We start from the raw sequence: 13,765 nt of genomic DNA, 5'->3' as shown, positions 1-13,765 counted from the left end.
GGGGGGATGTTGGAAGTGATGGCGTTTGCCTTCCCAAGTAACCGTTACACATGATGGAGCCCTGCTTTCCTGGAGATGGCTGAACGCCTGCCTGCCCATGGGAAGTAGTGAATTAATTCCTTGTTTTGCTTTGCTTGCATGTGCAGCTTTTTCTTTACCTATTAAACTGTCTTTATCTCAACCCATGAGTTTTCTCACTCTTCCGATTCTCTCCCCCATCCCACCAGGGGGGACCGAGCAAATGGCTGTGTGGGGCTTAGTTGCCAGCTGGGGTTAAACCACAATAGTGAGGCTTTAATATCCTTTAGTTAGTAAAGTCTTTAGCATTCTGATCAAGGCATATTCTCTTTGACATCCATCTACACTGCTCTCGTATTCTTTGATGTACTCAAAGTATCTGAGGTAAAGAAGCAGTTTTCTCAATTAACAACCCATCTTTCATGAAGTGTTAAATGTACAGGAACTTCCATTTAAGTGCACAGTTACACCTCAGATCAGATGTTTAGGCAACCTGTGTTGCACAAAATATTTTGTCTCTGAGTTGAAGGGGATTCTGTTTGAAGGTTTCCCAAGTATGAATTTTCACAAGTTTGGGATAACAGGATTTAGACATTCTTATTTATAATATTTAAAATGAAACACTTCCTTTAGCTTTCAGCTTTTTTAACAGGATACATCCAACATTTCCTTTTTGCCAGTACTGAGTTGGACGATGTCTTCTCTTCACTGTGCTCCAAAAAGTATTTTTATGTATGTTTTTAGAAGGAAATCCAGTTTCTTACTTGCAGCTGTTGGCATTTTAGAGCCCTGGAGTGAACCAATAAAAACACATGTTCTTTTAAAGAACATCTATTTTTACTGGACCTTGCTAACAACCAATGACACAGAATTTAAAAAATGTTGGCTCAAATGAATAGAAGGGCTGCATTGTTTTAAATTCTATTTTTAAAACTTCTTTACAGCAAGATTACACAGAAATTTCATATACTCTTGTTCTTGTGAAAAAGAGAGCTTGCTTTTAGAATGCTATTTTAGTGTGTTAAAAGTAGTTCAGGTATCAAAGTGTTGTAGAGTATAAAATTTTAGTAAGATATACGCAATGTTGCCATTTAAGACTATTATTATAATACTTTCACAAACAGGATAATTAACGATTTTACTTCCTAGACAGCTAGGAATAAATATATTTCAATTGATAATTCAGAACGTCTTCTGTTAATACATTGTTTCCAACATACTAAGACACTTATGTGCAAAGGTCAAATTAGATCACCATTTCTTTCAATGATACCCTCAAAATGGATTCAAGCAGTATGCTGATTGAATATGCCTAGTTTTTTTCAGATATCAACATTCTTAGTGGAAATGAAATTAAAGACAAATTACAAAATGCTACCAAGATTGATGTAAATGTAATCATGTCAAGGTTGACTTGATAGGGAGGTCCATCCATTTTATGTTACTTGTGTTGCATCTTTATCATACATGCTCTATATACTAAATGATACTAGAGTCCCACTGCTGCTGTTTATTTCACTGGCCTGTCTTCACAGGAGTGAAGTGGAGAGCAGAATAAGATTGCACCCATGCCCTTAGTTGTGCAACCTGCCCTGTAGATCAAGATCTTTTTCCATATGGGCCTGTAGCTAGGTTTTGCTCTTAGCATATTTTCTCTTTTGGAATCAAGAGAATAGCATGAATATAAATTCATCTTTTAAAGGTAGATTGAGATTTTGGCCTTTTTAATAATATTTACTGTAAGAAACCTATGCTGTTTTCAAATTGGGAATGCCAAAGCACTGTTTTGAAGAAGAGTGTTGGCAAAGCAGAAAAGTGAGAGGTCTGCTGATCTTACATGGTGTAATGTGTGAAGTGTCACAATAATGCCTGAAGTAGTGATTGATTTTACTTTTTAAATGGTGTTTAGGTCATGTATGCTAGAGAAAAAAGCTGGTAGAGAAAACTGCATAATCGGGGTTTAGTTCTTCAATAGTTCTATTAGCACCTTCATGTCTGCAGACACATAATTTTAATGCTGGACATGGAAAAAGAATTACAGCTGTGATTGTGTGATTTGTGATTTTTTTGTGTATGTGAGATAAACATAGACATTAAATGTCTCAAGTCTGTAAACATATTTGCAATCAAGTGTATCTTAACATTTTTTCTGTATTTCTCTATCTTATGGGAAAGTGTCTTTTTCTCTTTTTCTTGAAATAAAAATGAAACTGTGCATTAAGGAACTTTACAACAGACACTGAGAGAATGCACTAGGCCAGAGAGATTTGCTGCCTTTAAAATAAGTAAACCTGTTAGAAATGAGCCCAGATTTCTAACAGAAGTAATGAAATACAACAACAGATATGTGAATTGAATTTTTTTAGTAGTACTGCTGGACACCTACAATTATTTAAAACTTATTCAAATATAGGATTGAATCATTCTGTTTTATATACTATGCTGGATACCTGATGTGCAGTACGTTGTTAAGGACTTATTTTGTGTTTAAGAAGTGTATGTATTGGTATGTCTTTAAAATTTCTGTCTTTCGTACTCCTTATTTTACTTGGACCTCAATTATAATTTTTGCAGTCCTACAGCTCTCTGTTTCACAGTTTTTCTTTTTTTAGAGTTGACATGAGCCATGCTTCATTGTCCCACATACTGAATTGCCCAGGAATAGGTTGTATACACTTGATGGGAAGCTCAGTTCTGTGTCTTCCACAGTCACTAAGATAGCACAAGAGACTGATGTTTCCAGGTCTTTCGTTTGAGACAGCAATGCTTACATGGGCATTATATCATGATTCTCATTCCTTTCTTACTAGTGTTTTCAGGAAGTATTTACTAAAATACTTTTTATCAATTAATTGTCTTTTGTTCCAACAGAATCTGTCAGCTTTGGGTTTTGGTGGTGATATGCAAACTACTTGCTTGTAATATACTGTTTTAAAATGTTCCTGGTAATATCGTGTTTTTCCCTAGTTCTAACAGTTGTTCCCCTGCGTCTTCCTGGTACTTCGTCTGGTTTGTTTTGCTTTTTTTGTAAAACAGGGTTTTTTTCATAAGACAGTGAACTGTCTGCTGACAATTAATTACTCTTTCAAACCAAGGTAACTGGGCAAGACCTCTTACGGTTACTATAAAAAACAGTGAAATATAATTTAGCTCACAATTTTCAGATCTTTAATCTTTAAAATAGATGTTAGGCTGACAGGAGTAAGTATACGTGTGTATGCACACAGTAGCAAATGTTAAATTTTTCATTCTTTGTCATTAAGTTAAATATTTAAACAAAACAATCTTAAAACTTATTTTCTTTCAAGATGTGGTGTGTGTTTGGGAATTAGACTAATCTCTTAGCATGAAAAATACAAGTGTAAAAATTACATGTATATTTTCTAATAAAAAGCTGTGTCCTGGATTTGGGAGGACGGTCTTTCATTTGCTTGCTTTTCTAAAAGCATGTATTTCTTCCTTTATATCTACTTACTTAATACATAAAAGCCAAAATCTAGCCTTATATTGGCATAACTAGGAGCAGAAATTCAACCTGACATTTTTAAGACATTTTAAAACATTCTGCAAAATGTCTTTATCTGATACTAAACTGAGCTTTTTTTGGCATACAGTTGGACCAGGAAGAAACTGAATAAGGATGCAGATTTAAAAAACGTAGCTCTAGTACTGGTCTGGGATTGTAACTTGCTTTTGTCTGATGCTTTCACTACTGCAGAAATGGTGATGGGGTTATTTACGTTAATTCGTTTGGCTTGTTGAAAAAAATATGCCCGCACTCCTCTACTTAATGGGATTCTTTCCTCGTTGCAGTGCAAACGGCTGGAGCAGGAGCTTCATCATCTGAAAGAGCAGAACCAGACTTCAGCAAACAACACGAGACATCTGACTGCTGAAAACAATCAAGAACGTGCTCTGAAGGTAAATCTCCATTTCTTCTTGCAGGCAAATTAAGGTTGTAAGCCCCTGCTGCCAGCTTTCTGGGCTGCATATATCAGTTGTGTACATTTCGGCAGAAGTGAGCTATGGTGTTTGCCAACAACCCCTTCTTTAAACACAGATACAGCACCCTTCTGTTATGGTTTTATTTTATGTTGTGTATGAAAACAACAAGAAAAAAATAACATATCCTCCAAATTATTGGGCTGGTAATTAGTGCTAAATTCTTGGGGTCTGTCCTTGCAATATTAATTTTATAACATGAAGAAAACTGCAACTATTTGCCTCATGGTACCTTTGCAAAACTAATATTTTAAAGCATGGCTGTTTGATCTGCTCCCAGCAGTGTGTGCTATATTAATAACATTGTTGACCTATACTACTAGTGACCACATAGTTGATACTACTATTTGCAAAAGGGTAGCTAGTTGGAATTGGGAGGAGGAATAATAAGTCTTGTCAATAAGAATAAAAATGAGCAGAGAGGCGGGAGAGGGTCATAGAAAGGACAGTGTAAAGTGACAGATTATTGCTGCTTTGAGAAAGGGAAATTGTAACGTCAGTGGAATTGATAGCTACATAACCAGCAATCTCACTGCTAGCCAGAATAAGAGACTATGCCAGGTAAGACGTGCAAGCATCATGCACACCTATTCAACACACTATATTCTTAATAGCCTCTTGTATGGGTAGTGGAGAGACAATATAAATACAGAAGTTACTCTGTTGATATTGTGTTGTCGTTTTAAAACTGTATTTGATTTAGGCAGTAAGATCCAAATGTATCTCATTTCTAGGCAGGTTTTCCTCTGCCGCCTCTTTTGTTTTTGTTTTTGTTTTTTAATATTTGGGAAACGTCATTATTCATGCAACAATTTGACTGATGGGAAGTATAGGAATTAAGGTAAATCCTTGTGTAGTTTGACATTTCTCAGTAAAAAAAAGTATAATGAATAAACAGAGAGAGGCTGTGTGCCACACAAATGCTGTATGTTCCGCGGATTTATAATTGCCCTCAGAATCTGAAAGCAATCCATCCTCAGATGACTAGAAATAGAGATCATAAACATTTAGGGCTGTTTCTGACAACAATAATAGTATTGTTTTGAATCTGGTATCACTAAAAGTTAGTGCTTGCTGAGCATGCTACTTATGGAACATAGTATTGTTTTTCATTAATTGCATGCTGACTTGTTTTTTCTGTGTCATGGAAAATATTATGCAGAGTCTTTCTGTTAGAAAACAGAAATGATTTATCAAAACTACACTTTTTACATTCAATATTGCCTGACATAATGCTTACAGAATAATTATATTTTCAGAGCAAGAAGTGACTTAATAGTTCATAGTGTTACTAGGATTTCATTCTAAGCCTGATATTGCTCTCCCAGCACCTAATCTTTAAAGAATTTAATTTCTGACTGTCACAGGCATTTTTTGATTTTTCGAAGTTAGAGGTTAATTGGTCGTAGTCTTCTAGAGATGAGAGTCTGGGGAGGAAAAAAGGAATGCTTTTCAATTTTTGGTAAAGTTGAACTTTTTTTAATATTGTACCTCTGTAGAGTTTGTCTCAGTACTGTTGCCTTCATTGAGGACAGGTCCATCGGAGTACGTTTTAAAAGGCTGATGGGTCAAGTTGAATTCTTGACTTTGAAAACTTTAAAATGCCCCTATGAAATACTGGCAATAGCAGTTTAGCTTTGATATACAGCATATGAACAGTCATCCTGACCTAAGCACTCATGTAAATGAAAAGCTTATCACCCCTCCTTAGTGTAGCTACAGCCTCTAAAATATGGAGGGGCTAGTAGGGATGAAAGTCGTGCCAGCGACTCCTTTTAGAAATGGGTTTGACCGATGCTCTGGGCCTGGCTGTGGCTGGCCGGGGCGCTCCTGCTGCCGTCAGCAGCAAAGCTCCCTGCTGGAGAAATATCCAGCCGCAGCCCCCTGACCGGTAACGCACTGTGGGGTCTTGGCACACACCTTCCCTGTGAAACCCTCTTGTTCTTAGGTGCCGCCTCCTGCCTCTTGTACGCGCTCAGTAGCTATCGTAAGTGCTACATGCAGAGTGCATGTATAGACCCAAGAATCCCCTGCTGTCTCCTCTCCGCTGCTTATCACCCTCTGGTCATATGACTGTTTTCAGAGAAATAGGACAGGCCATTTGTCTCTGTGGTGCAGGGTTAAATATCAACACAACTATTTTTATTTTCACCATGATCCAGAGATCTACATTTACTTTAACCACTGCCACGTGCAAACTGGGAAGTGCACTATGTACTATTAATTCGGATGTAAACAGCTGTCCTGCAGAAAGAGTCCAGCTATTCCTTCTGTGTCTGTCCAGGGCAGTTTCTGTTAAGAAAGTTGTTTGTTTTTTTTTTAAAAATCTTTAATTTTCCCTACTGTGTTAAACTTAATTAATGTTGTCTGATTCAGTTTGGCAAAAGATGTATTCTGGTGGTAGGTGGCAGATGAGGAATTTGATCTGCTTTAGATTTTTTTCAGGGAGTAACAGAAGTGTGACTATCGGATGTGGTGCAAGGGTACTTGCAATCTTAACTGGATAAAAATACAGTAATCAGGATCAGCTAGATTAAGGATGGCATGAAATTTTGTGATAAAAGATGAGATCATTACCTCTGTGGGGTCCTGAAATGCACTTAACAACAAAACCTAGCGGGTATTGTTTCTGTCTTACCTTTAAAATCATCTCACAATAGTGAATTGCTTAGAAGGAAAAAAGTGTAAGACCAATCCACAAAAAACCCATTTCATTCTACTGATGGTATGGTCTAGCAGGTAAGATAAGCTGCAAGCTTTCAGCTTTATTTTTAGTTATATTAGCTCACAGGGCTGCTGACACCATTCTTTGAGGCAGTAGCAGCCCGTAGAATCCTGAGAGGCAAAGCAGCAGAGAGACAGATTGTAACCATGAGAGAGGTGTGGTGGCACTAAATTGGCCAGGTCCAGGATCTGGAAATCACAAAGATGATGTAAGCACTCTTGCATACTTTTGTTTTTACACTTTTAGATCCCATGTCACACCTGAGGATCATGTGGTGAATGAAACATTTGACACATAAGGCATGCTGTATAGACTTATACTGTGCCATTTCATCTTATTGTGTGTCTTGGTTTAACCCCAGCCAGCAACTGAGCACCACCCAGCTGCTCACTCCTCTCCTCCCCAGTGGGATGAGGGAGAGAATCAGAAGAGTAGAAGTGAGAAAACTCATGGGTTGAGATAAGAACAGTTTAATGATTGATATAAAATAAAGTAAAATAGTAGTAATAATAACAATAATATACAAAGCAAGTGATGTACAATGCAGTTGCTCACCACCTGCTGACCGATGCCCAGCCAGTTCCCGAGTGGTGATCGCTGCCCCGTGGCCAACTCCCCCCAGCTTGATATGCTGAGCACGGCGTCATACGGTATGGCATAGCCCTTTGGCCAGGCTGGGTCAGCCCCCCTGGCTGTGCCCCCTCCCAGCTTCTTGTGCACCGGGCAGAGCACGGGAAGCTGAAAAGTCCTTGACTGGTGCAAGCACTACTTAGCCACAACTAAAACATCAGTGTGTTATCAACATGATTCTCATACTAAATCCAAAACACAGCACTGTACCAGCTACTAAGAAGAAAATTAACTCTATCCCAGCTGAAACCAGGACATTGTGCAATATAACATCTGCATGTCTTTAGTAAGATAGCTCTTCCTAACAATCTCTGTCATACATATTAGTAGTACATGATTTAAAATTTCCATATTTAATGTATTTATTGCACAGAACATTCCTCGTAATGATGTGGGCGATTCAGTCCCACAATGCCAAACTGGTACTCCTAATTTTTATAATATTCTTATTGGTCATAGGGGATTGTATTAATTGAACGAAAAGGCCAATTTCAAATCTTCCCTCCAGGCAATGCCCACAACTGCACAGAGGTCATTCAGAGAAGCATGTGCACCCCTATTTCCATAGTTAAAGTAAAATAATCCTCTTCTTTGTGAAACCATTTTAGAAAAATCTCTTATAATATTTCAGATTGAATTATAGCTAAATCTTTTAGGGATAATTGCTTCCTAAGGGCCTATACATTTGCGCTCTTAGTACATTTTCATAAAATAAGATCTGCAGAGTGCTTTGCAGTTCTAATGTGTCAGGGTCTATACATAAGATTATTCATTTGTGCTTGGCCTTCATAATTAACATTTGGTCTCTACTGATTCTGGTAAATGTATTCCCACAATACCCTGAAATAGCTGATTCAATTAAACATAGAAAAGTTGAAGAACTGCTATTTTTTCATTAGTATTCAAATATTGTTGTGGGTCATTTTATCGTTGTTAGCTTTGTAGTGTGTAGTTTTAAAATGCAGAGTTTTAAATATTACATTTTCCTAAAGAAAAGATTTTGCCAGTGTGAATGTCCTCTTTACTCAGTTGAAGAAGAATAGGAAATAAGTCTTGTGAAACAAATAACTTAATGTGAAAATTCATGAAAATGTTTAACTGGATTTGAATGACACATAGGGAGAGGTCACTTTTTTCCCACAGGCCTGATTTATTTTATAATTTTTAATTACATGATACATTCTTCTTAAAGCAGCTATTAATCTGCTTTAAAGATCAGAGAGACAAACTAATTTTACTTCCAAGCCAAAGTCTCAAAATGGAGAGGAGGGCTGTTTCATGATGATACACAAATCAGGTGCCCTTCAGTGACTAAATGAGTTTACTCCATCCGACTATGATGTCAATAGAACTTGTAAAGGTTGTTAATCTCCTTCAGAGCTGTTAAGATGTTAATCTTCGGTTATGATCGGCTTGTTTTGTTTTTTGTGACTAATCAATCTTTTTAGTTGTGATTCTCTGTAGAATTCATCCTACATGCTTCCATGGTTTTATTGAGAATATCATAAATTTAGTCACACACAAGAAAGTGACCTAAAGGAGCTGTCAGAAATTCATCTACAGTAGTGTCATAAAGCAGTTGTAGCTGATCTCTCTGCTTTCTTCTGATGCACAAGAATTGTGTCAAGGGCAGGAAATCCACCGTGCATAGCAGTTTGGTAGTTGTTCCAGTGATGATGCCTGTGAAAAAGCCACTCTAGAAGACTTAATTTAAGTACTCCCTGATGCCTTTCATAAATTGTATTAAGCTCTGTTTCGATTCCCAGAATTTCCCAGATTCTTGGAGTAGAAACCATTTTTCCATATCTGCTTGACAATGCCAACCACAAAAACAACTCCAGCTGACTAGTCAATGTATCATCCATGAAGAGCACGATCCCAGGAGAATCTGGTGTCATAAGAGCTTAAAAAAAAATTAAGAAAAGCTTTAACATGAAGCTTAAAATGTTTGCTACTGTTGAAGAGCATGGAGTATTCATGCTATTTAGGCATATAATATTGACTCTGAAATAAAGTGCTTCTTTCAGAAGATAGTAACTGTGGCCCTTATCTACAAAAACTAAGCAATTCTAACAATGTTTTTATTTTTAGAGCTTCAGAGCTGAAGCTTCAGATCTTCATTTTAGTGAGTTTAGAGCTGATTTATGGCTATGAAGCCTCTGATTTGTTTCTGACAGAGCCATACGCTTTTGAAATGCTCTGTAATCCAGGGAAACTTGCCTGAACCTGTGGTGGGAAACTGAGATTCCAATCTCATCTCTTCTATTCAAATTCTAGTTCAGCGTACAATTTTTACATTTTATTATAGTTATTAATTGCATCCTAGAAAACTCTTAGAGAAAAGCCTTTCAATACTTTCATAATCATTTTACATGAGGCAACAGAGATCAGGTTGATTTATTAGAAACCTAGAACATAAGTTTTGAACTTGGCAAGGCCCAGCCCCATCCAGAACACCACTCTGCCAGCTTCAGCCATTTCGACTGTGGCACTGTTGTTAACTGCAGTGCTGTGTAGTGATAGAAACCGGCTGCTGATTACCAATATTTTATAGCTAACAGATGAATAGCTATGTTACCCACTGGTGAAGTGGGTGTTACACCTTTCTCCAGTTTCTAGCTACAGAGTAACTAGACATTACTCTGCAAAGAGTTTAAAACTTGCTGTTGATCTACTTGTTGGTGTGGTGTTATTGCTTGGTAAAAGATGCTTTAAAATACTGTGATTACTTCAGAGTGGTTGTTTTTTGTTTTCAATGAAGCAACTCGGCAATATTCATGTTGGACAATCCACCTATTTCTCTCACATTTTGCTATGAATTCCTCTGGCCCGTATGCACTGTTGCCTCTGCATCTAACAGAATATCAACCTGTGAAAGCTCAGCTTGAGAGCTCACTCTGTGGAGTTTACCCTAAAGCAATGACGCTTTTCATTTTGGATGTCATGTGCTGCTACCTATTAAAGGGACTGCTATCACATTTGCAAATTAATTTATAGGTATGGATCTGTTGGAGTGGGTCCAGAGGAGGGCCACAAAAACGATCAGAGGGATGGAGCACCTCTGCTATGAGGAAAGGCTGAAAGAGCTGGGGTTGTTCAGCCTAGAGAAGAGAAGGCTCTGGGGAGACCTTACTGCAGCCTTTCAATACTTAAAGGGGGCCTACAAGAAAGATGGGGACAGACTTTTCAGCAGGGCCGATAGCGATGGTAATGGTTTTAAACTAAAAGAGGGTAGATTCAGACTACATATAAGGAAGAAATTTTTTACAATGAGGGTGGTGAAACACTGGAACGGGTTACCCAGAGAGGTGGTAGATGCCCCATCCTTGGAAACATTCAAGGCCAGGCTGGATGGGGCTCTGAGCAACCTGATCTAGTTGTAGATGTCCCTGCCAATTGTGGGGGGGTTGGACTAGATGACCTTTAAAGGTCCCTTCCATCCCAAAGCATTCTATGATTCGATGATGTTCAAAGACTGGGACGCCAGCTTCATATTGGAAGTACAAGGGGAGAAGTAGACTGCAGATCTTCTTCTCAGTGCGAGGAGATACACTGTGCCCTTGCATTTACTTATGACCTATATCTATTTTTCTGAAACTACAGGAATGTTTCAGGAACAATGGGAATAGTTAACAGGCTACTTGGAGGTTATCATCTCCAGCAAATAATATGATGTTACAACTAATCCTGAAAGGTTCTTCATGCTATTCTTCCAATAACTTACAGGAGGATAAAATACTAGAGGATTTATCAAAGTAAGCTGCAATCTCTAACTTTGTGCAAGAGCCGTTTCAGTAGTTCAGTTTCTTCTACTAAGAAAGGCGCTGCTTCTTTTCTTCTGCTTTCAGAAGAGTTGTCCAGTTCAGGTTGTAGGAAGCCATGATTTCATTTCACTCTCCAGTAGCTACCCTAAAGCAATATGTGCCCTCATTTAAATGCCTGGGCAATGTGAGAAACAAATTTGCCACCCTGTCAGTAAAATTTGTTGTAAAGCACATGAGATCACTATTAATTTTTAGAGTGGAAGTTTGCTGAAGTTTGAATGATTGAATTGCTTTTAAGTACATAGTGGAGGTGGAAATAAAAGAACTAGTAAAACTCGGAACATGCTGTGGACAATCTGGATGTGGGTAAGAATGCACAAACATTTTTCTTCAGTCACTGCTTCCTAGACACTTTATCAGACAGAGTAGATACAGTTGCAATCTTAATTGCATTGAACAGACCCTTTGCTTATGCTGCACCCAAAAGCACTTAATCACAAGGTCTTAAAGGGTGTCACTAAGGTTAGACCCAAGTCTGTTCAGCTCTTATCCATGCTAGAAACATGATTAGTCACTTTATGGCTGGTGTTATTAAATAGTACTGTAAACCTCAGAGGATATCGGTGTAAGCCAGTGCATCGTGCCATAAATGAACACTGAACTGAGGCCCTGTACAACTCCTGCAGAAATAATTCTGTCCATGTTCCACTTCAATATTAATTTTCTGCATTCCTTTATGCTTAAGTTGCAGTGTCTCCAAAAGCTATTGCTACAGACTTCTGACAACCCGCCCAGTTATTTGTATGTATGGAGAGAAAGAAAATAACTTGTATAATCCTACAGTGACCAACATCCCCCCTCAGTCCCAGTGGAAAAAATGTGAGCACTGGTCAAGTGGTCTTTAAAGCAGTTATTTGAAGTTTCCTTGGTCCCAATTGTTCCTTTGAGCCAGATGTCATAACCTGGTCCTCTGGTCAGTTCAGGTCCGGAGATCCTCAGCCAGGCATTTCTCCTTCATCTGCTGTCGTTTATTTAGGAGCGTAACAGTTTGCTTACGTGTATCCTCCGTAGGCAGGAAGTGACTAACTTAGCACATGTATTTGACCATGAGTCAAAAAGCTAAGTTCAGAAATTTGATCTACTAGTATCGCTTTCAGTTGCCAGTTTTGTTAATTGTTTTTTGTAGCCATCCAGGCTGATAGGCTTTATTTAGTTATGCAGATCTTGACAAAATCGTTGTTCACGAGTGGCAACTACATTCTTAGTGACAGTCTCCTCCCATCTGGTAATTAATGTTTTAGCACTGATAGATATTTGTATTCATTGACCAAAAGTATCTGAATTTGTATAGGGAGTTGAAATTTAAAATAATTGCTTAAATGTGCCATAAGCAAATAATGCAAATAAGCAAAACATGGGAAATAAATTATGAGATGAGACACTTGCCCTTCACTGAGAGTGAAGTCATCCAGAATCCTCTTAGAAACACAGGCTTCCAGAGTCTGATAAATCTAAGTTATATGAAACATCTACCTGGGAGCTGAAGAGAAATGACGTTTGGTAACATTAGTACTTGCGTGATTTTCAGTGATCAGCTTGTGATGTCACTGAGTGTCTGTGTGGATAGGTGGCAGGGCCGTTGGTACTGTTCTTGGTTCACTAAGGCATCGTTGTGGGCTAGAATTTTGAACTCCTTCAAGCCTTGGGTTGTTTTCAAATTGAAGGAAACAAATAGACGTACCCAAGTTCTCGTCTTTGCTTCCTCGCTGCACTGGCCATGCCACCTTCCTGTATCTGTAAGGCTGTCCTTTCGCTGACAGCACTGTCTGGCGTGGCAGCCCTTGTGTGTACAGTGTTCTCTGCGTAGCAGCTACCCAGGATTTCTTGGACTCTGTTCAAATGAAAGAAGACCAAGCAGTGGTGTTTCTTACTGTGACCCCAAGTCTTTCAGAATTGTTTCAAAGCAAAGTAATATATGGATGAGAGCGAACATTTATTGGCAGAACAACATTTGTCGTGAAAATGATCCTGAAAAGAGTTGTATCTCTCTGATTAATTATGCTTGTCTAAAGCACTGTACATCTTTAGGAATTTTAGCATGCTTCATATTGCCTGTAAACAACTGCACGAGAATGGCACTGAATGTGTCTTGATAGAATGAACAAACAGCTTCTTGGCTAAAAGAGTCTGTTCACCTTGCCCGAGGAGTGTAAGTCTTCCTTCTCTCCTGTTAACAGATGCTGAACATCTCTTAACCAAAGCAGATATATTTATTGAACTTTGATTCAGTTCTAAGCATTAAGGAATTTATTACTCATTCACACTTTGTGTTTGATGTCAGCTTTCATCTGCTCCACTAAAAATTCCTTGGAGGGCTGTTCCTTTTTATTTGACAGCCTTCAAATCTCTCTTGGCACGAGATTACTCTTGACAATCTTAAACATCAACAAACTGTTTGTATATACTACAAATGTCCCTTTGTCATTGGGGATGATGTGGTCATTCAAACCTTTTGGCTGAGTCTTTTATTTTTTTATTTCCATTTCATAGGTAGAAATTGTCTTCCCATGAGGTCAGTCAGTGTTACTACTTCCGATTAGCAGAAGTGTTATTTCTGATGCATTCC

General features: G+C 38.2%; 1 protein-coding gene across 1 annotated transcript in view; it reads left to right on the top strand.

Moving 5' to 3' along the window:
* The window catches only part of MIPOL1 (mirror-image polydactyly 1), a 195,020-nt gene that overhangs the window by 94,257 nt on the left and 86,998 nt on the right, over positions 1-13,765 (top strand). Inside the window, exon 14 of the mRNA XM_082318279.1 lies at positions 3,832-3,939. Within this exon, the coding sequence (XP_082174405.1) occupies positions 3,832-3,939 (108 nt within the window). The remainder of the gene's footprint in view (positions 1-3,831; positions 3,940-13,765) is intronic.

Source organism: Platalea leucorodia (genome assembly GCF_965183815.1).
Source record: "Platalea leucorodia genome assembly, chromosome: 7".
Lineage (NCBI taxonomy): Eukaryota > Metazoa > Chordata > Aves > Pelecaniformes > Threskiornithidae > Platalea > Platalea leucorodia.
The sequence above is the reverse complement of the archived record's forward strand: the minus strand, read 5'-3'. Positions and strand labels throughout refer to the sequence as shown.